Source organism: Typopeltis vanoorti, chromosome 1, assembly GCF_054136105.1.
Source record: "Typopeltis vanoorti isolate ZY-2024b chromosome 1, IOZ_Tvanoo_1.0, whole genome shotgun sequence".
Taxonomy (NCBI): domain Eukaryota; kingdom Metazoa; phylum Arthropoda; class Arachnida; order Uropygi; family Thelyphonidae; genus Typopeltis; species Typopeltis vanoorti.
The window spans coordinates 22089461-22115781 of record NC_143549.1 but is presented as its reverse complement, the minus strand read 5'-3'; the positions used below and the strand labels follow the sequence as shown (position 1 = coordinate 22115781).

The following is a 26321-nucleotide window of genomic DNA, read 5'->3' as shown; positions in this document are numbered from 1 at the left end:
GCAAGATTTAAAGTGACCAGTGATGTACCACAGAAACCAGTTTATCTATTATTATTCGGTCTTTACATTAATGACACTGGGAACAATTTGATAGGTACCATTTAACATTTGCTGATGATGCAAAGATAGGCAGGATAACCAAAAATGTGGCTGATATGCAATTCTTGCAGAATGCTTTGAATGGGCTGAAATTTTAGGCATGCAAAAATGGCTATCAGTTTAATGTTCATTTTTAATGTTTAATGTAAAGTCATGTAAAGTCTCATCAATAAGCCACTGAGATATTCAGTGGCTTATTGATGAGAGTACACTTGAAGAATCTGATCAGGCTAGGGATCTTGGAGTTTTAGTAGATAGAAAGTTGAAGTTCAAGGGCCATATAGCAAAGATGAAATTTTTCATTTTATGGAGAGTGTGAGAAGGCATCCATGGAAGTGAGAGTAAATGCATTGAAGAAGTGGACTAGATTTTTCCCTCATAGAGCAGTGCATGATTAGAATGGGTTACCTTTGGAGGTTGTGAGTGCAAGTACTATTAGTAAATTCAAAAAAAGGTATGGCAGCTAGTGTGGGTGATATGTGCCCTCCCTGAATGACTTCTGGATGTTTCTCTCATCATCATCAAATTCCCGAAATGTACCCTCAAGGAGTATACAGGATATAATAGTACTGCATGAAAAATTTACATCATTACTAACTTCCTATCTACAATTTTCCACCAAATCAATCTGTTATCTGTGAGGACTCCAACATTATCAGATGTTATATTTCTATCTTCTAAGGCACTTTTTACCATATCAATCCACCTATATCTTGGTCTTCCTCTAGGTCTTTTTCCTGCCAACCTGGCAGAGAACACTTGAACAGAGTACAAAAGGGAGGTAACCTGTTCAGGAGGCCTCACTGCCAGGCACAATCAAATGCCTTTGAAATATCGAGAGTGTGATAACATGAATTTTCCCAAATCTTTCCATGGCTTGTGTCCGAAGGTGGATGAGATCAGTGAAGACAATTTACTAAATTGTTTTCACTCCATTTGAAGATGATGAGATCAGTATTTCAGTCATTAGTCATATAGATCTTGAGGCTCACTCCTTACTTATAATAAAGTTCCAATTTTCTTTTCAAGATTAACACTTTCTTCTTGAGTCCACTGTCACATCCATTTTATCCTGGAAAAAACATATTGCATACATAGTCTCTTCAGCTTCTATGATGCTTGGTGTTCTTTTTTGTTCAAAACATTACTCCTCTTCCTTTCAACTTCTACACTTTATAAGTCTTAGATCTGACCAGCTTTGAAATATTGTTCCCTTGATGTGATGCACCCAAGACACCTTCCTAAGAATCCTTGATGATATTCAGAAGAGGCTAATCTGCTTAATATATGATCCTTCTCTCAAATATTCAATAGAAAAATTGCTAAAACCACACAAATACATCCATGGGGTGGGGGGTAATATTATTATTAATAATAATAATAAACTTGCCTACTGCTGAACTGGCAGTTGAGTATTCTGGTCCCTTGCTATGACTGTTGGGCACAACTTCTACCCCTTCTCTGTTCTGGCCTTTCTTGCATCCTGATGGCACTATGACCAAAAGAAAAGGCAGACAGACCTCTTGGGGTCAGTTTTTCCTACAACTCTTGCATGGATGACCGAGGCCTCACTCAACTACCATAAACTGTTCACTGCCTACCTCCACCAAAGTTTTTCCAGAAGGATATCAAAAAAAAAATTCTGATTAATATCAATACCAATAAGACTCCTGGTCCAGTGTTCCTCAAGTTGTGTTCAAAATTGTGTTCGAGAATTAACGCTCATCCAGTATCACCCATATAAGCTATCATATTCTACTGGCATCTGCCCAGCAGCATAGAAGCAAGTCTATATCTATCCTATATCCAGAAAGTGAGACAAAAGTCAGCTATCTCACTATCGACCATTGCTATTTTCAAAAAGTGATTGAGAAGGTTATCATCAACCAGTTTCTTCATTACCTGAAGACCTACAATTAATTAGCGATTGCCAATATGGATTCTGCCATTCTTGTTCTACAACTGATCTCATCCACCTTTGGACACAAGCCATGGAAAGATTTGGAGAAACCCATGTTATGACGCTTTTGATATTTCAAAGGCATTTGATTGTGCCTGGCTGTGAGGCCTCCTGAACAGGCTACCTCCCTTTTGTACTCTGCAATTGGTTTCCAGCTTCCTCACTGGTCGTTCATTGCTTGTCATGGCAGATGGCTTCCTCACTTTAGATTTCTCCATAATGCTTGGGTACTCCGAGGTTCTGTACTCTCAACCATACTTCCTCCTTTACATCAATGATTTCTCTCTTTCTCTGCCTTCAAATCCTGTTTACGGCCTTGTCGATGACAGTACTTTTCACTACAGGGATTTTGACAATGAAGAACAGGAATGAAAAGTACTGTCATTGACAAGGCTGTGAACAGGATTTGAAGGCAGAGAAAGAGAGAGGAGATCATTGATGCAAAGGAGGAAGTATGGTTGAGAGTACAGAACCTTGGAGTACTCAAGCATTATGGAGAAATCTAAAGTGAGGAAGCCATCTGCCATGACAAGCAATGAACGACCAGTGAGGAAGCTGGAAACCAATTGCAGAGTACAAAAGGGAGGTAGCCTGTTCAGGAGACCTCACTGCCAGGCACAATCAAATGCCTTTGAAATATCGAGAGTGTGATAACATGAGTTTTCCCAAATCTTTCCATGGCTTGTATCCGAAGGTGGATGAGATCAGTGAAGACAATTTACTAAATTGTCTTCACGGATTTCAGTCATTAGTCATATAGATCTTGAGGCTCACTCCCTACTTATAATAAAGTTCCAATTTTCTTTTCAAGATTAACACTTTCTTCTTGAGTCCACTGTTACATCCATTTTATCCTGGAAAAAACATATTGCATACATAGTCTCATCAGCTTCTATGATGCTTGGTGTTCTTTTTTGTTCAAACATTACTCCTCTTCCTCTCAACTTCTACACTTTATAAGTCTTAGATCTGACCAGCTTTGAAACCTTGATGTGATGCACCCAAGACACCTTCCTAAGAATCCTTGATGATATTCAGAAGAGGGTAATCTGCTTAATATATGATCCTTCTCTCATAGACTCCCTTTAGTCACTTTTCCATAGGTGCTCTGTTTCTGTGCTATGCCTCTTCTGTAGATACTTTCATGAGTGATGAGTGCTGCTCCTCTGAATTGGTCACTACTGTTCCTCCGCTGTCTTTTAACTATGTAAGAACTATAGCAGCCATTGGCCAACACCCATATGCTGTTCGGCTCCAAACACTGAACAAACTTTTCATCATTTTCCTTCATTCAGTACATCGCTATTCTTTGAAACAATCTTCCCCATACTGAGTACACTCTCCAACTCTAAGAAATTTATCACTAGGCTACTTTTTCTCCTTAATCACCTACCCAAGATGGCACCATAGTGTTATAGGTCCCATGACCTTCCATGTGTGTGGTCATCATAAATAAATAAATAAAAAATGTGATGATTAATCCACATACCTCGTGGTCTTAAAAGTCCAAAACAAATTTATGGTAATGTTGATACATTCATATGGAAAGTTTAATGGCCAAATCAAATGTTTATTATTATTATTTTAATTTTATTTAATTAATTAATTTTTTATTTTATCATACTACATATATTTCATTATATTACATTAATCATACTTGTTGTGTTGTTGTTATGTGCTATCTAGTTGTTTTCAATTCTTGGTGATCCTGTGAACAAATGCTCTTCATCCGACTCGGTTTCTTGTCCTTTCTTTGAGTAATCGTAAGTTCAAGTTGGTAAGTTTTTTATGTTGTACATCCAACTCTTTTGTGTCTTCCACTTCTTTTTCCCTCAATCTTCCCTAACATAACACATAACTGCCTTTTCCAATGATTCATCACCTTGCATAATATGTCTAAAGTACACCAACTTCTGTTTAGTGATCATCGTCTCCAAGGAGCATTCTGTCTTTATATTCTCTAAAACTTTCTTATTGGTCATTCTTGCAGTCCATGGAATTCTTAATAGTCTCCCCCACACCCATAATTCAAATGAATCAATTCAAGGAGCATTCTGTCTTTATATTCTCTAAAACTTTCTTATTAGTCATTCTTGCAGTCCATGAAATTCTTAATAGTCTCCCCCACACCCATAATTCAAATGAATCAATTCACTTTCTGTCTTTTTACTAATAATCCAGCTTTCATTTCCATACATCGCTATTGGAAATACCATTGCTTTGACAATTCTAATTTTTGTGGCCTAACTCACACCTCTATCTTTCATAATTTTGTCAGGTTTAACATCCCTTTTTTTTTGTGTGACTATCCTTCTTTTAATTTCTTCTTCTCATTTACCATCATTTCTGATTCTGGATCTCAGTAAATCCTCTTTCAGTGATTTTTATTTCATCTTCTTCTATTATAAATTCATTTAAATTACGAGAAGCCATCACTTTTATTTGGCTGATGTTTAAATTAAGCCTAGCTTTTTCCACTTGGTGATGCTACAAATTAAAGATACCCAGAAATTATATACAGGTAACGCGAGTATTAGGTTCCACAGAAATGCTGCGTTATATAAATCGTATTATGCGAGACTCAGATCACATAGAAAAATAGGGTTATGTTCCAAAATATTTTTTTTTTAATTATATAAACAACAATGACATATCCAACAAACAAAAAAATGTTTATTTAATTCAGGTAATTCATGTAAGTTAAGAAAACATAAACTATGAAATACATGGTATAAGCTTATAAAAATAGAAATATAAGCTTCATTGCACATAATGCATAGATGTTTTAAGCAAAATAAAATAAAATGCATATTTTAATCATCATCACTATCTTCAAAAATAACATTTTGTAGATGGTCTTTATTTACTAGTGGACGTTCATCATTTGAATCTCTAGTATATGACTTGTATAATTCTCATTGCATACTTTGGCTGGTTTAGTTATCAAAAAGTCAGCAATAAGAGCTTGCTTATCACTATACTGCAATATTTTATTAAGTTCATAATATGGAGCTAAACAATTATCCAATTGTCTTGTGAATTTTCTGGAGCTCTCCATTGAGGGATCATTATCCATAAAATAACTTCCTAAATTTCTTGCTAAGTCCAATCCTTTTGCTAATTTCTTTAAACTGAATTCTTTAACAGATTCATTACAATTGAAATCTTTGGCAGAACTTTTTCCTCCATTTGGTTCAACATCATCTATTAATTGTACCAGTTCCTCCTCATATAAATCTATTTCCCCATCAATTAATTCACTAATTCATTTTCAACCATATTGCAAAAGTCCTCTTATGCGATATGGTTGAAAGTGGCCATTACTATAAAAATAAAATTTTTACATAAAAATGCATTACATATTGTATGTAACTCACTAGAAAATAAAGTGCTCAGCTTGAGATTAACACACTTATGATTTTTAATTGGCTTTCCTGGCAGAAAACGAAGACAATTTTCAACAATAAACACTTTATATGGTAAACAATTGACGTACATGTGTGCTAAAGCTATTTACCCGAATATAAATTTGCTACTTATAACTACATGTGCGATACAGGCAGACACAAATTTAACGAAGATAAAATTTGATTTTTAAGTCGCGTGGTGAAAAATATATGAAAAGATAAAGGGTGATTACAATTTGTAGAATTTGTTATATCGAAACCGCGTTGTATAAGTACCATGTTGAACAAGGGTTACTACAGTTTGTAGACCATGTTATACAAGGGTTACCTGTACTTGGTTTAATCCTTTATCCAAGTGTAAGCAAATAAGTTTGCACCTGAACTATTTTCAGGACTGGGGCAACTTGTATAAAGAAGCTAAGACTTTTCACATCACTTGCCTTAGTATCCCATAATGCAAAGCACATATCCTTACAGGTATGTATAATGCTATTCATTATGAGAAGGGTCACTACCCAGACTGGTTTCGACCTTTATTGAGGTCTCTTCAGTGGGAGCCAGACCCAGATGTGATACCAAGGTTGAAATAATGCAGAAGTCATATTTTCATATATGAGTTGCCAAAAGGTGTCATACCTTATTATTAAATTACTCTGGATTAGAGAACGTTGTTGGAAGTTTCCACTTTTTCATGAGTTTTCCCACTCCTGAAAATAGTTCAGGCACAAACTTGTTTGCTTACACTTGGATAAAGGATTAGACCAAGCATATAATTTCTTGGTATCTTTAATTGGTATCTTCATTGTGTTCACAGGAGCCATGTTCTCCTACATAGATACTCATATGGAAAATGCACTAGGCTGACTGGAATACTTTTTCCCATCTTAACAAAATTTAATACTGATACAGTCATTCAAATACCTATCAATGAAGCAATAAAGTTTGTAAAAGACTGCTTTGTGCAGGCAGCAACAGCCTTTATTCCAAAACATCATCTTGATTTCCACTCTATCTAAAGCCTTGGTGGAACCCAGATGCCAGGGCAGCCAGAAAAGATCATCATAGTGCATGGGTATATTTTGTAGATACTTCATCACATCAAACTTAATAGTTTTTAAGCATGCTCAGGCCAAACCATGTTATGTGAGACATCAGAGTCAAAACAATCTTGGACCCAATTTACCTCATAACCAGTACAAAAATTGTATGGGATAAAATCCAGAAAATGAAAGGTACATATAGAACGCTGTTTGCTACCTTAAACCATTTTCTTATTATTGCTGATTGCAGACACTTCAGGAGAAAATTTTGCCAGAATCTCAGTAACAGCTCATATCCTACTGAATTTTTAATAGTAAAAGTGCAGCAAGAGAAACAAAGGTGAATTTTTCTACCAATGGGGCTTTAATCATACACTCCATCATTTGTTAAGGAGGAACTAAAAAGAGCTCTTTTGTTATCTCACCCTAGTGCAATAAAGCCTGATATCCTCTATGGATCTCATCTTAATATATAACATAATATTTTCAGAGGAATAGTTTCTGGATTCTTGGCATAAGTCATATGTCTGACAAGCTGTCTTTGTAAGTTGTTTTTCTCTGGTATTTAGAAAGAAACAATCTTCTCTCCAATGCACAGTGTGGCTTTTGTATACACCAATCAACTTTAGATCATTTGGTTCATTTAGAAACTTCTATAAGAGATGCATTCCCAAAACAAGAACATCTAATTTCAGTTTTCTTTGACATAGAAAAAGCTCATGACACAACCTTGAGATATGGCACATTAAAAGATCTCTATAAGCTATGTCTCAAAGGGCACCTTTCTGTATTTGCCAGCCTGGTTGGCTTAGTGGTTAGCATATCCACTCTCCATTCAAAAGGCTGCAGGTTTAAATCCCACCATGGTCATGGATGTTTGTGATTGTCTGTGAAAATAGTGGTGGCCAGTAGATGGCATTGGTGTAGATGATGTGGTTAGCTGTAGTTGGTGGATTTGAGTGGTGGTGATGGTGAGTTGTAGAATAAGTGCCCTCCTTTGATGAGTCTTTGGACTCATCAAGGTGTCATGTAATAATAATAATTTATTAAAAACTTTGTGCAGGCGAGATTTCCAAGTCAGTGCAGGAAGTATGCTATCTCAGCCATATCATCTACAGGGTGTTTCCTAAGGCTCTGTCTTAAGTGTCACACTATTTGCTATCAAAGTTAACTCAGTCACTGAATAGCTTCCTCCCGCTGTAGACAATGCTCTCTATGTTGTTCAGCAAACAATTGGTCATGTTTCTCTATGGGCTCTTAGTAATGGGTTCAGGTTATCAGCCAAAAGAAGTGTCTGTACATTTCTATTTTTCACCAAGATCCTAAATTAAGAATTGGACAAACTGTTATTCCAGTAGCAATAGAAGACAAGTCCTTGGGATTCATCTTTGACAGAACACTTACATTTCTTGCACATGTTCATCAACTAAGAGAAAAATGCAAGAGATCATTGAATCTCCTTTGCACTCTATCCTCTGCTGAATGGAGTGTGGATTGATCTTCATTATGTTTTTTCTTTATCATGCACTTATATATTCAAAGCTGGATTATGGGTCTCAAGTGTATGGTTTTGCATAATTCTTAATTATGCACTAAAAATAAAATCTTGCTGACAACATTGTCTACACCAAACATAACAGCATCCCTCCAATGCAGGTTTGCACTCCATCCTTCAACCTCTCACTTTGTCTGCGACAGAAGTCTTATACTCCACCATCTGTTCACTTGCAATTGTTTAATGTACACAGAGTGTCCTACTCTGATCTCTTGCCCATCTATGCTGATGGTTTGCAATCAGAGATCTCTGTTGGATGTAGTACTGTGTTTCCTAACATTACTATCTACAACCAGATCCCACCTGATTGTAGTAAATATACAGCAGAGTTGCATGCCATTTGGTTTGCACTTGTGCATATAAAAGAAAATGGCTCCAAAAGTGCATAATTTATATAGAATCATTGAGCTCTTTACAGGCTATCTGTTCTCATAAGTATAATCCACATCAAATGCCAGATTGAGATGTTACTGCTGTTGTACAAAATGAAAATCCTTATTTTTGATGTCTGGTTGTTGTGGATACCCAGCCACATTGGAATTAAGGGAAATAAGACTGCAAATGCAACTGCTAGATCAACAAACAGAAGTATTTTAAGATCCTCCCTGTCTGTATTTAAACCTCCATCTAGGTTTGTGTTTTTGAAATGCTTTCTGAAATTGTAAAAAGACTGGAGGAAATCACATCTGCTCTTCTCACTCCTCTCCCTAGACATATTTCTAGTTTTTTTTTAAGAGTAATCAGGGTCTCACTGCCTGTATATATGTTTTGTATTAATCTGTTATATGGCTGTTTGGTGACTTGATCTTTTTTGTGAATATCAAAAACTGCATTATTTTTTACTATGTCAAATATGTTTTGAAATTGATAAATAGGACAAAATAGAATGAAGTAGAAGATGGTATTTTCTGCATTTTTCAGTTAACTGGTTTATTGGAAGTATATGCTTCCAATAACTGCTAAGAATCCTTTCCTTAAATCCTGCTTATTACTGTTTGCTGGTTGGATGCTTTTCTTAAGATATATATATACTTACAAACAGAATATTATCATTAATATTATTATTATTATCATCACAAGACTCACTGTGTGACACCCATCTTACACAACACAGAATCTATCATAAGACTTGTTGAACTCATTCACATTTCTTGTTCTCACTATGCTATCAGGCAACCACCCTCCATGCAAAAATGCCAATCCTCATACTCTTGCTCATCACTTTCATTTGTAAATTCCAGGAATGGCTCCTTCCCCTTCTTCTATACAAAAGATCTCCCCACATCAGACCTCTAATTATTTCTCAGCAGCTTAATGTCTCGATCATATCATGTCTTTATCTTCTATTTAATAAACTGTGCAGTCCACATTCCTTCAGTCTGTCCTCATAATTAATATTGTACACTCCTGATATAATTTTTTCTTCTACTTATGTATCCTCTCCAAGCTTAATTTATCCCATTCAAAGACCAGTGATCAAAGGAGAGTAGAGTACAGTAAGGCAGATGTGGTCTGATCAGGGCTTTATAGAGTGGAATCATCACTCTTCCATCTCTGCTGGTTAGTGTGCTTCTGAGTTTTTGCAGCTATCCTTTGAGTTAGTTTTATGACTTCTAGAGTTTGTCCCCTAAACTTCACATTTCTGTCAATAATCATCCCATTATCCTTAACCTCCTCCACTTCCTCTAGTATCCCAGCAACAGAGTAGGTAGCCTCTCATTTATGGATCCCATATTTCAAGACCTTACATTTGGTTGCATTAAACTGAATCCTTATTCATTTACCTATCTTTCCAGCTTTTTCAAAATCCGAGAATATAGATAATAATTTTTAGACAGGCCTTAGCTAAGACTCTCGTGTCTATATTTTTGAGTATTGGATTCTAATGGATGCACAGACTGTTGATGCTTTTGTCACTTCCAACTGAATGAGCAGAACTGAAAAAGTGAGCCAGTTTAAGTTGTGCATATTGATGTCACAGAGAAAAATAGCTTTACTGTTGGGATAAGAGTTCTGGGTTACAATCAAAATAATAATAAGCGTTAACTAATTTGTTAAGTTAAAAGCACATTTGAATGCTTTTATTATTATTATTATTATTATTATTATTATGATTATTATTATGTGACACCTCCAGGGAGTCCAAAAGATTCATCGAGGCAGAGTGTGGCAACAGCATCGAACGATTGAACCCCTTCCAACTACTAACCATGCTCAAACTTGCTTAACTTTTTGTGAGCCATTAGTAGCAGAGGCTCTACCAATCGACAAAGCTTGCCAGTTTGGAGATTATTATTATTATGTAACACCTCCAGGGGAGGGCACAACTCTTCACCAACTACAACTACACCAATGCCATCTACTGCATACCACCACTAGTAATATCCATTGGATGTTACTAGTGGTGGTATGCAGATTCGAATGTGGATTCGAATCCTGCCTGCGGTGGGATTCGAATCCACAGCCTTTTGGCTGGAGAGCAGATATGCTAACCACTTGGCCAACCAGGCAGGCTGATCTTGCTTATAAATATATGAAAAGTATATATATCTTCTTCTTCTGCAGCTTTTCCCACTTAAGTAGGGTCACTGTTTGTGGTGTGTCTCCTCCACGACCTCCTGTCTTGGGCTGTAGCCACATTCAAGTTCTTCATCCTCAGGTCCTCCTTCACCATCTCCCTCCATCTTTTCTTTGGCTGTCTGCACTTCCTCTTCCCCTGCACATCCATCTGCATGACCTTTCTTCCCACATACTCTTCTTCCCCCCTCATCACATGACCAAACTATCTCAACCTTGCCTTCTGTATCTTTGCTCCTAAGTTCGTAACTTTCACTGTTCCACTTACATAATCATTTCTCAGGCGATCATTTCTGGTCACACCGCACATCCACCTAAGCATTCTCATCTCTGCTACCTCCATCCTGCTGATGTTATTTTTCCTCAGGGCCACAGTTTCCATAGCATACATCATAGCTGGTCTCACTACTGGCCTGTAGATTTTGCCTTTAAAATTGATCGGTACCCTCTTATCGCATAGCACTCCAGCCATCTCTCTCTCTTCAGTTCCTCCATCCTGCTTGTATTCTGCATCCCACTTCATTCTCAGCCTCACCATCCTCTTTCATTGTTGAATCTAAGTAGCTAAAGTCACTGACCTTCCTGATAACATTTCCTTCCAGCTCTAGATCTGTCTCCTGGCTGCCATCCCCTTTGTGACATATATACTCTGTCTTACCTCTTCTCAGTCTCATACCTCTCTTCCAATACTTTTCTCCAACTTTCCAGTTTAGCTGCCACTTCTTCTCTTGATTCTGCATACAGCACGATGTCATCTACATACAACATAGTCCAAGATGCGTCTTCCGTCACCACCTCCATCACAATATTAAACAGGAACGGACTTAATGCTGACCCTTGATGCAAGCCAACTGTCACTGAAAACTTTCTGTCTCTCCCAGGCAGGTTCGAACTATTGTCTTTACATTTCTGTACATCTCCTGCACCAACCTGACATATTTCTCCGGTACCTTCTTCTCCCTCAAACACCTCCAGACTTCTTGCCTTGGCACTCTATCATAAGCTTTCTCCAGATCAATAAAAACCAAATGTAGCTCCTGTTGCTTGTCTCTAAACTTATGAAAGTATATATATAAAGTATGAAAATTGATTGGGAGCAAGGAGAATGCTTTAGCATTATAATATATTTGTTGAAAATATTCCTTGTAGATGATTCTAATCAGTTTCATAGTTTTGCAAAAACTGAAATGTGATGTCCTTTTTTATTATATAATTTTCTTGGACACATATGGAAAATTTTTGGAACTAATTGTGCTTTATTTTCTCTCCCTTTCTCAGTTTTATTCCCATCAGAAGTGCAGTTGAAGAAGCCTCAAGTTATCAGTCTTATGAATCACACCACAAGCGCATTTTCTAAATCATCTGTATATGGTGCACTGAAATCAAAAGATGTTTCTGTGAATTCAAATGGAGAACAACATGACACAAAAAATACTACAAGAGGTACAAAATGTAAAAGTGAAACAAATGTAAAATTATCTTCACTGTCACATACAATCAAGAAGTCTGATAGTTATTATGCAGAAAGTGATAACCAGAAGGTGCATAATTTATCTGTATGTTACGTTAGCACTGAAAAGGAAACTTTGGCTCCTAATAATTCAAAATTCTTATCAGAATCAGAATTTCACACACTGAAATTTCATAATACTAAACTGAACAATAACCAAAGAGCTGCTGTAAGAAGAATCCTAAGTGGTGAATGTAGACCAGTTCCTTATATAATATTTGGACCTCCTGGAACAGGAAAAACAGTAACTGTAGTTGAAGCTGTTCTTCAGTTATTTCAGAATATTCCATCTAGTCGTATCCTAGTTTGTGCACCTTCAAACAGTGCAGTTGATCTTGTGGTAAGCTTACATACAAAGTATATTATTATTTTTTCTTTATTATTATCATCATCATCATCTGACCTCCATGGAATCAGAGACTCATCGTGGGAGGAACACACTGTCACACAATGCTCATCCAGCCATGTTTAAACCAGTGTTTCTTAACCACTGGTTTAAAGCTTATAAGAATTATAAGCTTTAAAGAATGGGGTTACGAGCTGGAAAATATTCCAGCATACATTGACTAATTATTTAAATCACATTTGCTTTTTCCACGAGAGGAAAAAGTTATGCAAACTAAATTATATTTAAGATATATAATCTTTCAATCCATACAGAATTATTCTATTTCACCAAGAACCATTAAATGTAAGTTATACATATTTTTTATTTGTTACATTTTAAGAAATTAAAAATCACTATATTCAAAAAATATTCCTGAATGTACTGCCACTCATGAATATGCCCAAACCGAACGCACGGATACTTGCTGCACATACACTTGCCATTGTTATGAGAAACATCATTTCTCATGACATGTACATTTGTATATGTCATGAGAAATGTTGTGTACAAATGTCAAAAAAGTGCATCAAATGACAAATGAATGCTATTTTTTTGTTTTACCGGCAGTAATCAGTAAGTAAAGAACAATTGATTAAATTTTTTCTCTCGAATTTTGAAAAGTTTAGTAAGAACTAAAATTAATTTTTGTTTACATGTTATTTTATAATTTTCTTAAGGAACCATGGCCAAATATTAATTTATTATTTGTAGTAATCCTTGCCATGGCAAAAAGATGCCAATGGAATGGTGATTATGTTGCTTATGGAGTTACTTGTGCAACAGCGAAAGATGATACTCAAAGATCACAATGCATTTTATGCTACAAAATATTTTCAAACTCCAATCTTAAACCGTCAAAGTTGTTAGAACATTTCAGCAATCAGCATGGTGGTAAAACTGCAGGATATATACTTAACATCTTGAAGTCTAAGAAGGCATGATTCAATAGCAGCGGTACTATTACAAAATTTGACTCTGTGTTAGTTCAGAAGCCTTTTCTAGAAGCTTCTTATAAGCTGGCATGTCTGTGCATAAAGAAAAAAACCTCATACAATAGCTGAAGAATTGGTGAAACCATGTGCATTGGAAATTGCAAAAATTGCATTAGGTTCTGAAGCACATAAGAAAATTCAGCAGATTCCGTTATTAAACGATGTGATTTAATCACGCATTTAAGATATCAGTCAGGATATTTTACTGCAAGTAGTACAAGATATTAAAACCAGTTCTCTGAAAGTATGTATTCAATTGGATGAGTCAACTGATGTTGATAATTGCAGTGAGTCATTAGTATTTGTGTGATACATGAAGGAAAAGGAAATTCTGGAAATTTTTTTATTTTGTGATCAACTGGAACTGATGGCAAAAGGAATTGATGTTTTTAATCACATTAAAATTTTTTTCTCGAAACATCAAATACCAATGGATGTGATTAGCTCAATATGTACAGATGGTACACCTGCGATGTTAGACAATAATTCCATTTTTTTTTTTTTTTGCCTATATCAAAAAAAGAAGTACCGCAAGTTACAATAACACATTGCATGTTGCATTGCCATGCACTTGCATCAAAAACTTTGCCAGAGAATTTAATTTTACCTGAAATTGTAATACATTTGCAACAATTGATTGATTCTTTTCATGGATATTTTTCCATTGGAGATATTGGCAAAGAGTAGAGGTGGATACTGGATCCATTTCTTTTTGATCTTAATTCTATAAATAACAGTAATTTAATAAAACACGATCTTATTGAAATGCGAGCCAGTGCAGGTATTCAAATGGAATTTGAAAAATTGGATTTAGAACAATTCTGGTGTGTGCTCAGTTAGAACCATTTCCACAACTGGTGAAGGCAGCATTGCAGACACTTCTACCATTTGCTGCCACCTATCTTTGCGAAATGGGATTTTCATCATTTTGCACAAAAAACAAAAACCCAAAATCATTTAAATGCAAGTGATGACATGCACATAGTCCTTTTGAAAAAAGGAACCTTGCTTTCAAAATATTATTATGAAAAAGCAACAACAAATTAGTCACTAAAAATTGATATGTTATTTTGATTTTATGTTGATACATATATGTGTATTTTTCAATAAACTGTTTTGCAATAAATTTTCTTTTCTAACAAATAAAAAACACATTTTTCAAGGGGGTGAGTGCAAGAATGTAAATTGAAGTTCACTGTGGTGCAGGTCAGTATAAAAAGGTTAAGAACCACTGCTTTAAACTGATTCATTGTGTCTACATTCAGGCAATGCATTCCACTCACCAACTACTCTCCATGCAAAGAACCTGCTCCTCACTGCTCTTCTCACACCTTTCTTACACGGTTTCCAATGATGGTCTGTGCACAATAATTCATATGAAGCCTGATCAAGACCTTATACAATAGCATCATAACCTGTTTATCTCTGAATGTCAGGGTCCTCTGCATCATTGCCATTATCTGATGTGAGATCTTCACAACTTGCACACTGTGGCCCCCTGAATTTCAGGTCCTTGTCCACCATCACTCCAAGATCTCTCATCTCCTCTACTTCCCCACCAATTGTATACTTTGCATCCCATTGTTGCTTAACAAATCTCAAAACCATACACTTTTCAACATTGAACTAATATTTCCCCTTACCCACCCATTCATGCAATCTATTTAAGTCCTCCTGTAAGGCCATGACATCTGCTAGACTCTGCATTGCTCTGCCCAATTTTGCATCATCTGCAAACAGCTGCATATCACTAGTTAAACCCATTTCAATATCATTAACATACAAATTGAACAGTAATGGTCCTAAAACTGATCTCTGTAGTACCCCATTAGTGACCTTCCTCTTTTGCGATACTTCAGCCCCCATATACAACTTTCTGATACCTATCTGACAGCTTGCTGATGCAACTCAGAAGTCTGTTATCCAATCTCATCTGTTTCAATTTATTTAACAGTTTGTTGTGTGGCAGTCTATCAAAAACTTCAAAAACTTGCAAAATCCAAGTACACCACCGTACATGCATCTCCCTTCTCTAAGGTATTTGTCATCTTGGTAGAAGTAAATTAGTAAAGCATTATCTCCCTTTCACAAGCCCATGTTGATAACCACAGAGAATACTGCAGTTATCAACATACTTTTGTATCCTACTTCTCATTTATTTCTGTAGTACCTTCTCCACAACTCAAGACATACAGATTGGCATATAATTTGAAGTTACAGCCTTATCACCACCTTTATGCAGTGGAACAATTATATCTTCCTTCTACTCCTTTGAACCTGTGCTGTTCTAAGACTTATTAAACAGGCATGCCAATACTACTGCCAATTCCTTAAGATGTGTGGTGATATGTCATCAAATCATCCTATCGCCTTATTGACATCAATACTATTTATTTCCTCAAATGCTTCTTGCTCACTCACAATTAATTCATCCTCTTCTATGTCCTTTGCACTTAAGTTCCTCATGATTCCACTTTGATCAGGATGAAACACCCTTATGCATTGATCACTCAAGACCTCAACAATATTATTATTATTATAATACCTCAACAACAATTATTTACAACATGGCTATCCAAACTTAGGTAATCCGAGGGCTGCATTAAAAAAAAATATTTATCCAAGGGCCGCATCACAATGGGTATCTAGTAATTTGGTGAGCAGCAACGACACAGCCTTGATAACTGAACAAACGAACAATACTAATTGCATACTCACATTCCCTGTAAGCACCGGGAGCATGTGCGTTGGAACAAAACAGTGTAAGAATGCTTCTTTGACATATCTAATATTGGAAAAACACTTGGGTATATAGTGATGTAAAACACCAAATAAAATTACCAACATAGATATTAGTATTCATGTGTAGAGGCTTAAGTGCTGTGAAGACATCATGTTGGAGGCTTAATGGATTTTTTACAACACTCAAAAAGAATTAAAATAGAATTTAATACTTCCTATATTTCATCCTAGTCACTAGGATATCTACGGGGATTACAAAAAAATTAATGTAACATGCACACAAATATTCTACAATACTAAGCCCAACCACGTGGGTGACACTAAAGACCTATCTAGGTGGAGCGTCCTCTAAGGGCGGTAGTAGTTGGCCTGGAATGTAAGGTGGGACCTCTGGTGATGAGTGTTTCCCAAATCTTTGGAAGCTTAATGCAACCGTATTTATTAAGATTTGGTTGGTTTCTGAGAGCTGCTGCAGCTTCTAATAAAAGTCTCTCTTTCTTGTATTTGCTGTGGTGGAGCATGGTGGTTTTCTTCCATGATACCCTGTGGGTGGTGTCCAAAACATGGTCAGCCAAGCCTGAATGGCCATAGTTGTGTTTACAGATGTAGGACTTGTGTTCCTCCAGGCAGATGGATGCTGATCTGCCTGTCTGTCCAAAGTATGCCAGCTTACAGGAACAGGGTACTTTGTAAACTCCAGGCAGAGAGAGAGAGGAGGGAGCTGATCTTTCGTAGAACAGATAAGGGTAGCAAGTTTGCTGTGGGGCTTATATGGTGTGTGTAGGTTGTACTTTTTTAGTATCTTGGCTATTTTTTCGGATGTGCCACGGATGTAGGGTATGGTGATGGCATTTTTAAAATTTTGTTGATGAGAAGGATGGGGAATGGTGGAGGAATGATTATTTTTTTGATACTGTGATTGCTGTAGCCATCGGAGAGGAAAGTGCTGTGTATGTGGCTAAGCTCAGTAGTGAGGGCGGTTGCACTGGAACAAAGATTGTGGGCTCTCTTGGTAAGAGTTTTAATAATGCCATATTGTTGAGAGGGGTGGTGGTGGGGAGAGTTTGTGAATGTATCTGCCTGTGTGTGTGGGTTTTCTGTATACAGCGAAGGCAGGCATATTATTAGGCAGGCGTGTGACTAAGGTGTCTAGGATGGGTAAACAATTGTTCTTTTCCTTTTCCATAGTAAACTGGATTCTTGGATGTAGGCTATTGAGATGACTGAGGAAGGAGTCTAACGTGTCTGGGCCATGAGGCCAAATAGAGAACACATCATCTACATATCTTAGCCAGATAGAAGGTTTGAGTAGGGCCGAGTCTGTGGCTCGTTTTTCAAAATTTTCCATATAGAAATTGGCAAGGGGGGGTGAGGGGGGGGAACCCATGGCGGTTCACTCTATCTGCTTGTAGATTTTGTTCTTCCAAGAGAAATACCCAGAGTTAATGGCAAAGGAAAAGAGATCTAAGATGTCAGAGGGAAAAACGTTTTCTAAGAGAGATAAGATGTCAGTTAAGGGAATATTGGTAAACAAAGAGGAGATATCAAAGCTTACCAATATGTCTGTATTATTCAAGGTTAAATTTTCTGTGAGGGCTTTAAAGTGGGTCGAGTGTTTTATATAGGAAGTGGACCTTCTGATGAGGGGAGTCAGAGAGTTGGCCAGCTGTTTAGACAGTCTGTAGCAAGGTGCATTGGTGGCATCTACTATAGGCCTGAGTGGGGAATTGGGTTTGTGGATTTTTGGTATACCATATATTCAGCAGGCAGGAGCAGAAAGGTTTAAGTTTTTTTGTGACATCAGGGGGCCAGGAAGTTACTTTTTTTAAGTAAGATTTTTAATTTCTTAACTTTTGTTTTTGTGGGGTCATATTCTATGAAAAAGAAGATCAATTTCCATTCCAAAAAAGCACTTCGTATATATATATAACCTTGCCAGCCTGGCATTACAACGCGAGCAAATTGCCTCTACTCGTGCCACCCTCTCAGTGACAAACACCGCCATTGGCTCCTTACATTCAGAGCTCTCCACCTTTCTTAACCCTGAACTTTGGTCGATTCTCTCTGGCATTTCGGAAATTTCCGCACAGAGAGAATTTCAAAAAATAAAAAATAAACACGTCAAGAAATATAGCAACCTGGTTAAAGACAAACCACAACTACAAATTCAACCGCTCCAGACAGTAATAAACCTCTCTTCCAAAAGGCTCAACGACGATGCCATCAGTGCTCTTTGCCTTGGCCGTAATTTTGCCATCGCTCCAAAGGAAGTGCCGGTGCTTGATGTAATGGTTAACATCGAATGGGGGATTGGTCGCTTACCGTCGGAGATAGCCAACAACATCAGACTTAACATAGCCAACATCCTCACTCATTCTTCACCTCCAAAAAGTAATTTGTCGTATGCCCAATGCACGGTTCTCCTGAAACTACGGAAAGAAAAAAGTATCGTCATCACCAGAGCGGATAAGGGTAATGCCACAGTCGTTCTTAATACCAGTGAATAGAATCGTGAAATGAACATTATCCTCCGCGATCGCGCTACCTACATCCTGCTAAAACACGACCCCACAAAAACACAAGTTAAGAAATTAAAAATCTTACTTAAAAAAGTATCTTCCTGGTCCCCTGGCGTCACGAAAAAACTTAGACCTTTCCGCTCCCATTCCCCCCGAATATACAGTTTACCAAAAATCCACAAACCCAATTCCCCACTCAGGCCTATAGTAGATGCCACCAATGCACCTTGCTACAGACTGTCTAAACAGCTGGCCAACTCTCTGACCCCCCTCATCGGAAGGTCCACTTCCTATATAAAAAACTCGACCCACTTTAAAGCCCTCACAGAAAATTTAACCTTGAATAATACAGACGTATTGGTAAGCTTTGATATCTCCTCTTTGTTTACCAATATTTCCACCTCATCTCTCTTAGAAAACGTTTTTCCCTCTAACATCTTAGATCTCTTTTCCTTTGCCATTAACTCTGGGTATTTCTCATGGAAGAACAAAATCTACAAGCAGATAGATGGAACCGCCATGGGTTCCCCCCCCTGCCAATTTCTATATGGAAAATTTCGAAAAATGAACCATAGACTCAGCCCCACTCAAACCTTCTATCTGGCTAAGATATGTAGATGATATGTTCTCTATTTGGCCTCATAGCCCAGACACGTTAGGCTCCTTCCTCAGTCATCTCAATAGCCTACATCCAAGAATCCAGTTTACTATGGAAAAGGAAAAGAACAATTGTTTACCCTTCGTAGACACCTTAGTCACATGCCTGCCTAATGATACACTTGCCTTCACTGTATAAAGAAAACCCACACACACACACAGGCAGATACATTCACAAACTCTCCCACCACTACTCCTCTCAACAATATGGCATTATTAAAACTCTTACCAAGAGAGCCCACAATCTTTGTTCCAGTGGAACTGCCCTCACTACTGAGCTTAACCACATACACAGCACTTTCCACTCCAATGGCTACAGCGATCACAGTATCAAAAAAATAATCAGTTCCTCCCCCATTCCCCATCCTTCTCGTCAACAAGATTTTAAAAATGCCATCACCATACCCTACATCCGTGGCACATCCGAAAAAATAGCCAAGATACTAAAAAAGTACAACCTACACACACACCATATAAGCCCCACCGCAAACTTGCTACCCTTATCCATTCTATGAAAGATCAGCTCCCTCATCTCTCTCTCTCTGCCTGGAGTTTACAAAGTACCCTGTTCCTGTAAGCTGGCATACTTTGGACAGACAGGCAGATCAGCATCCATCTGCCTAGAGGAACACAAGTCCTACATCTGTAAACACAACTATGGCCATTCAGGCTTGGCTGACCATGTTTTGGACACCACCCACAGGGTATCATAGAAGAAAACCACCATGCTCCACCATAGCAAATACAAGAAAGAGAGACTTTTATTAGAAGCTGCAGCAGCTCTCAGAAACCAACCAAATCTTAATAAATACGGTTGCATTAAGCTTCCGAAGATTTGGGAAACACTCATCACCAGAGGTCCCACCTAACATTCCAGGCCACCTACTCCCGCCCTTAGAGGGTGCTCCACCTAGATAGGACTTTAGTGTCACCCACGTGGTTGGGCTTAGTATTGTAGAATATTTGTGTGCCTGTTACATTAATTTTATTGTAATCCCCGTAGATGTCCTAGTGACTAGGATGAAATATAGGAAGTATTAAGTTCTATTTTAATTCTTTTTGAGTGTTGTAAAAAATCCATTAAGCCTCCAACATGATCGAGATTAGTGATAGAATTAAAATATCTAATGCACATTCTATTCAAATTATTTTATTTTTTTGCTTGTGAAAATCATAATCGCACTGCATGCCGCACATAATCGCACTGCAGGCCGCACATAATCGCATTGCAGGCCGGATGCAGCCTGCGGGCAGTGGTTTGGGCAGCCCTGATTTAGAGCATAATAAAGAAACATTCACCTGAATTGGGTTAAATACAAGATGCAGTGGATGAAGGTAATGCTTCTCCCACTTTGATTTAAGCACAGTAGAAAGCCTCACACATCACTGAGTAAATGGACAGTAGTTGTCTCTATTTCCACAATGAGTGGTTTTGCTGCTATCAGTGTTATAGTATTAGTCATATAAGCATAGCACATAAATAGTTCAAAATAGTGGATGTTATAGATGCACATATATGAAGTATAGGTAAACTCCTTACTACTGAAGTACTGAAGAGTGATATAATTTGGGTGCCCTGCACCAGATACTGAACATAATACTTTTTAAGTTATTTCAAGTCTGTGATAAGTACAACAATGATCTCACACTAGGTAATGAAAATCATCTAAAGATTTTCACAGCCATTCATGATACAGTGAGTTTTGAATCTACACCCTGTAGATTGGAAATCAGAGATTTTGTCTATCCAATCAATCATGAGAAAGCAATAATCTCATAACCAAATATTTCAAAATAATCATGAGTCTGTAATAATTTTGAGTGTAATCTAGAAACAAATTTTTGGTAAGAAATAAAATGTAATTTGAGCATTCCATCAAATTACGTAACTCATAGTTTTCAATCTGAAGCTACAAAGTATATGATTACTTTTACTGATTGATACACAGTCATTTGAATAAAGATGAATGCTGTGAGAATGATGCAAGTATATGTTATCAACAAAACCAAAGAGGCTCACATTTTCATTAAAATTCCATGTAGTACCTGCTTTGTATTTATGTATTTCTATACTCCAGACAACATGCATAGTAATGGATTACTATAATAAATTTAGTTTCATCCTTTATCCAAGTGTAAGCAAACAAAGTTTGCGCCTGAAAGTATCTTCAGGACTGGGGCAAGGTGGTACATCACTAGGCAACTCATAGCAAAGGTGGACCAAGCTCTTATCACTCCTTGTCTCAATATCTCCCACAATGCAAAGCACATCTCTTTGCAGGCATGTATGATGCTATGCATTAAGGGAAGGGCCACTACCTGTCTGGTTTCTACTTTATTGAGGTCTCGTCAGTGGGAGGCAGACCCAGAAGTGGTGATACTAAGGCAGAAGCATTGGAGAGGTCATATTTGCCTATATGAGTTGCCAACAGATGTACTACCTTATTATTAAATTACTCTGCATTTAGAGAAAGATGTTGGAAGTTTATTTTGCACTTGGTTAGACTATAATAAATTTAGTTTAATCCTTTATCCAAGTGAAAGCAAGCATTGTGGGAGATACTGAGACAACGAGTGATGAGAGCTTGGTCCACCTTTGCTATGAGTTGCCTAGTGATGTACCACCTTGCCCCAGTCCTGAAGATACTTTCAGGTGCAAACTTTGTTTGCTTACACTTGGATAAAGGATTAAACTAAATTTATTATAGTCTAACCAAGTGCAAAATAAACTTTCAAAAATGGATTATCATGTTTGAGGCAATGCAATACTTTTGCTAATTTTGTTAATACTTTCCAAGACATGGCAAGTATTGTTGATCAGAAGTTACACCGTTACTAACTTCTGATTAACAATTTTCCTCCAGATTAATCTGCTAATGTGCCTTTAAAGGCACATTTTCTATATCAATCCACCTACATCTTAGTCTTCCTCTGGGACTTTTTACTGCCAGCCTGCAAAGAACACTTGTTTTGCTAATCTTTGCTCTCCCATTCTATTTTAGTGACCATACCACCTGAGATTAGTTTACTAACACATTCGTGAATGCTAAGAATGGCAAGTTCTTTCCTAATATCCTCATTTTTAATGTGAATACTACCATTGATACCATCTGTTTACTCCACTAATCTTTCTAAGAAATCTCATCTCAGTGGTCTCCAATCTTTGATCAAGTGTTTTATTTTTAACCAAGCTCTCAGGTTGATAAGTTAAAATTGGTTTGAACACTGTCTTGTATACAGCTAATTTAGTGTTTTGACTAATTTCTTTCTTATTCCATATAAATTTATTCATCTGATTTCCTACCATACCAGCTTTATTAATTCTGTTATCTATTTCCATGTTTAATTTACTATCTTCTCTAAAAAATTGTGCCTAAATAGCTGAAATGCTTTACTTGTTTATTCAACATACAGTTGATGTTTTCAATGTTTCTGCCTGTTTTTATTATCTTTGTTCCTGATGATAGATATCAGAAATTGGTATACTGTGAGTGTCAATCTGCCATATTTAGGATTCCCATGGTGTGCACCATCAGTTTTTGGACCATCATCAAATCACCTGATATGTACCCTTTGGGGTTGTACTGGAGAATTATGATAATACTACATGAAAAAGTAACACCATTACTAACTTCCAATCAACAAATTTTCAACATATGAATCAGTTATCCTTTAAGATTCCAGTATTACCAAATCTTATGTTTCTGTCTTTTAAGGCACTTTTTACTGTATCAATCCATCTACATCTTAGTGATTCTCTGGGTCTTTTCCCTACCAACCTGGCAAAGAACACTTGTTTTACTAATCTTTGCTCTCCTATTCTATTTAAGAGACCATATCACCTGAGATTAGCTCTGCTAACACATTCCTGAATGTTAACAATGTCATGTTCTTTCCTAATATCCTTATTTTTAATGTGATACTGCCATTGATGCCATCTGTTCAACTCTACTAATCTTTCTAAGAACTCTCATCTCAGTGGTCTCCAGTCTTTGATCAAGCATTTTATTTCTAACCTAGCTCTTAGATCCATAAGTTAAGATTGGTTTAAACACCATACAGCTAATTTAGTGTTTTGACTAATTTCTTTCTTATTCCATATAAATTTATTCACCTGACTTCCTACCATAATATCTTTACTAATTCTGTTGTCTATTTCCATATTTAATTTACCATTTTCACTAAAATTGTGCCTAAATAGCTGAAATGTTTTATTTGTTTCTATAGGTTTGCCATTCAGGATACAGTTGATGTTTTCAATGTTTCTGCCTATTTTCATTATCTTTGTCCTTTTATTGCTGATTTTTATTCCAAATTTATTACAACAGTTACCAATTTAGTCAGGGAATCTTGCAGATTTGTGCTGGATTTTTTCAGGAAGTGTAACATCATCAGCATAAAGTAAAGTGGTGAGATTAACATCACCAATTTTGATGTCAGATTTAATACAACCTTCCTTCATAATATGATCCACATAGATAATGAATAACAGTGGAGATGATGCATGCCCTTGTTGCAAACGTGATTTTACCTCAAACCATTTTCTTGTACGTCCTTCAAGTCTAATTGCTGAATTAAGCTTAAATAGAAACTATGTATTGCTTGCTATAATGTTCCATTCACACCATATAACTGTAGTATTTTGAATAGCTTTCCTCTTGGCACTTGTCATATGCCTTTTCCAGATCAACAAAAAAAAAAAAAAAAAAAAAAAAAAAACCCTTAAATATTCTTACTTAAACTTAACTATTTGTCTTAAAGTGAAAATCTGATCCTGATAACCTCTATTTGACCTTGATCAACCAGCTTGCTGTTTACCAATCTTCCATTTCCACAGTTGTTCTTAGCCATTTCTCAAGTATAATTTCATAAATCTTACAAGGATCACTCTATTACAAAAGACCTCTGTACCTCTCGCATTTAGTTTTATTTCTCTTTTTATAGATGGGTGCTATGAGGGCTCTGCTTCACTCACCTGGAATTCAGCCCTCTAACTGGGCCTTTTTTTGTTGGAAGTTTCCTACCACCGTGCTGTCACTGCTTTCATTTAGCAAATCATTCAAAATAATTACTCCAAACATCTAGAATATCTTTATCTTAAGTTTTCATTTCACCTTTATCATTTCTGATTCCTTTTAGAGTACTTTTTCTTCCATTTCTAAGCTTCCAGAATATTTTGCCACCTTCCTGATATTTATTTTCTATGGTCTTACCAAATTCTTCTCATGACTTTTATTTAGCTAGCTTTACACAGTGCTTCAATTTCTTGCATGTTTCTCCATATTCTCTAAGAGCACAAGTGTCTTGCTTGCCAAAATCTTTGAATATGCTTTCTTCTTTTCCTTCACTGTCTCTTTAACTCCCTGAGTCCATCATGGGGTTCAATTGTTCTATCCTTACAGAAAACCTCACCACATGCCTCTCAGGCTGAATCAGTTAATGTTGTCTTCATGGTTTGCCATTGAATCTTTAAGGATTGGTTCTTGTTTTCCATTTTTTCTTCAATGGTGTTTGTGTATTTGAGCCTACAGTTTGCCTCTGAAACCTCCTCAACTTTCTTACACACTCCTCTTCTTTTCAAAAAGAAATTCAATTTTATCCTACTCAAAACCAGATAGTGGTTACTTCCTGTTTCATATCCTCTGTATACTGAACCAGTTTACTGAACCAGTGGAAGAAAAATTGCTATCACCTATAACATAATCAATCAGACTTGTTTTATTTCTTGCATCTTCTCTCCATGTCAATTTGTGTAGATTTTTATGTTGGAACATGGTGTGAAAGAGAGGCGAAAGAATGTTAAAAAATCAGTAAAACAGAACAAGAGTGATTTAAAAACCGGAACAGATGTTAAAAAAGATGAAAGTGAGGTGAGAGTGGCAGAAGGAAATGAAATTGAGAGAACGAATGAAACTGGAAATGCAGGAATCGAAAGTGGAAATAAGCGAAAGAATGAATCACAGCGAAAGTTGGACGCATGTTGGACCGAAAGTATGGAAGCACAGAAGGATGAATGAGAGTGAAAGTGAGAAGGGGTCGTGAGTTAGAAAATTGGAATGATTGAATGATAGAGAGAATGTGATGCAAGATTCGGAAGTTGAATTGGATTAGATGAGGAAAGAGATGAAATGGATGCAGAATGAAATTAAGAAAATTCAGGTAAAAACTATTAAAACAAATCATGATGGCATGAAAGAGTTAACGAAAGATGAGCGAGTGGCGTTGTATGGCGACTCCATTAATAAAGGTGTGCTTGAATGATAGGATGTACAAGGTATGTTTTCCAGGCAGTAAAATGAGTAGAGTGATTGAGGCATTGGATATGAGGAGGGAGCGAGCAAAGGAGTTGATAGTTTTAATTGGTATGAATGATTTGACAGAGGACAAAGAGCACATCAGAATAGATATTAGGAGGCTGCTTAGAAGGATAAAAGAGAATAGTGTGACAGGAAGGGTAGTCAGCATGTTGCCTAGGTATGACTGTGGTGAGATAAGGCAGAGCGCAAGAACTATGAATGATATACTGGCTGAAATGTGTGAGGAGATGGGAGTACAATTTTTTAATGTGTGGAATGAGTTTGAAGAACAAAGTGAACTGTATGGGAGCAATGGACTGCATTTGAGTGGTTATGGTGTGAGTCGCTTGGAGAGACTGCTTCTGGAAGGTAGAGAAGTGAATAGAGAGAATGAATCGGATCGAGTGGGAAGTGATGTGGAAAAGTAGGAGAGTAAGACAGGAGAGATTGAAGAGGTGGTTATGAATGAGGAAGTGAGTGGTATGAGTTTAGAAAATGAGAGAATGGGTGTGCAAGAGGAGCAGGGAAATGGGGAGGCTCAGGGTGGACAGGGGTACATAGCATAAGAAAGGTGGATGC

General features: G+C 36.9%; 1 protein-coding gene across 1 annotated transcript in view; it reads left to right on the top strand.

Annotated features, from left to right (window-relative positions):
• Positions 1-26321, top strand: part of LOC150109826 (RNA helicase Mov10l1-like) — a 422682-nt gene that overhangs the window by 75505 nt on the left and 320856 nt on the right. The window contains exon 5 of the mRNA XM_090414598.1: positions 11917-12488. Coding sequence (XP_090270724.1) covers positions 11917-12488 — 572 coding nt within the window. The remainder of the gene's footprint in view (positions 1-11916; positions 12489-26321) is intronic.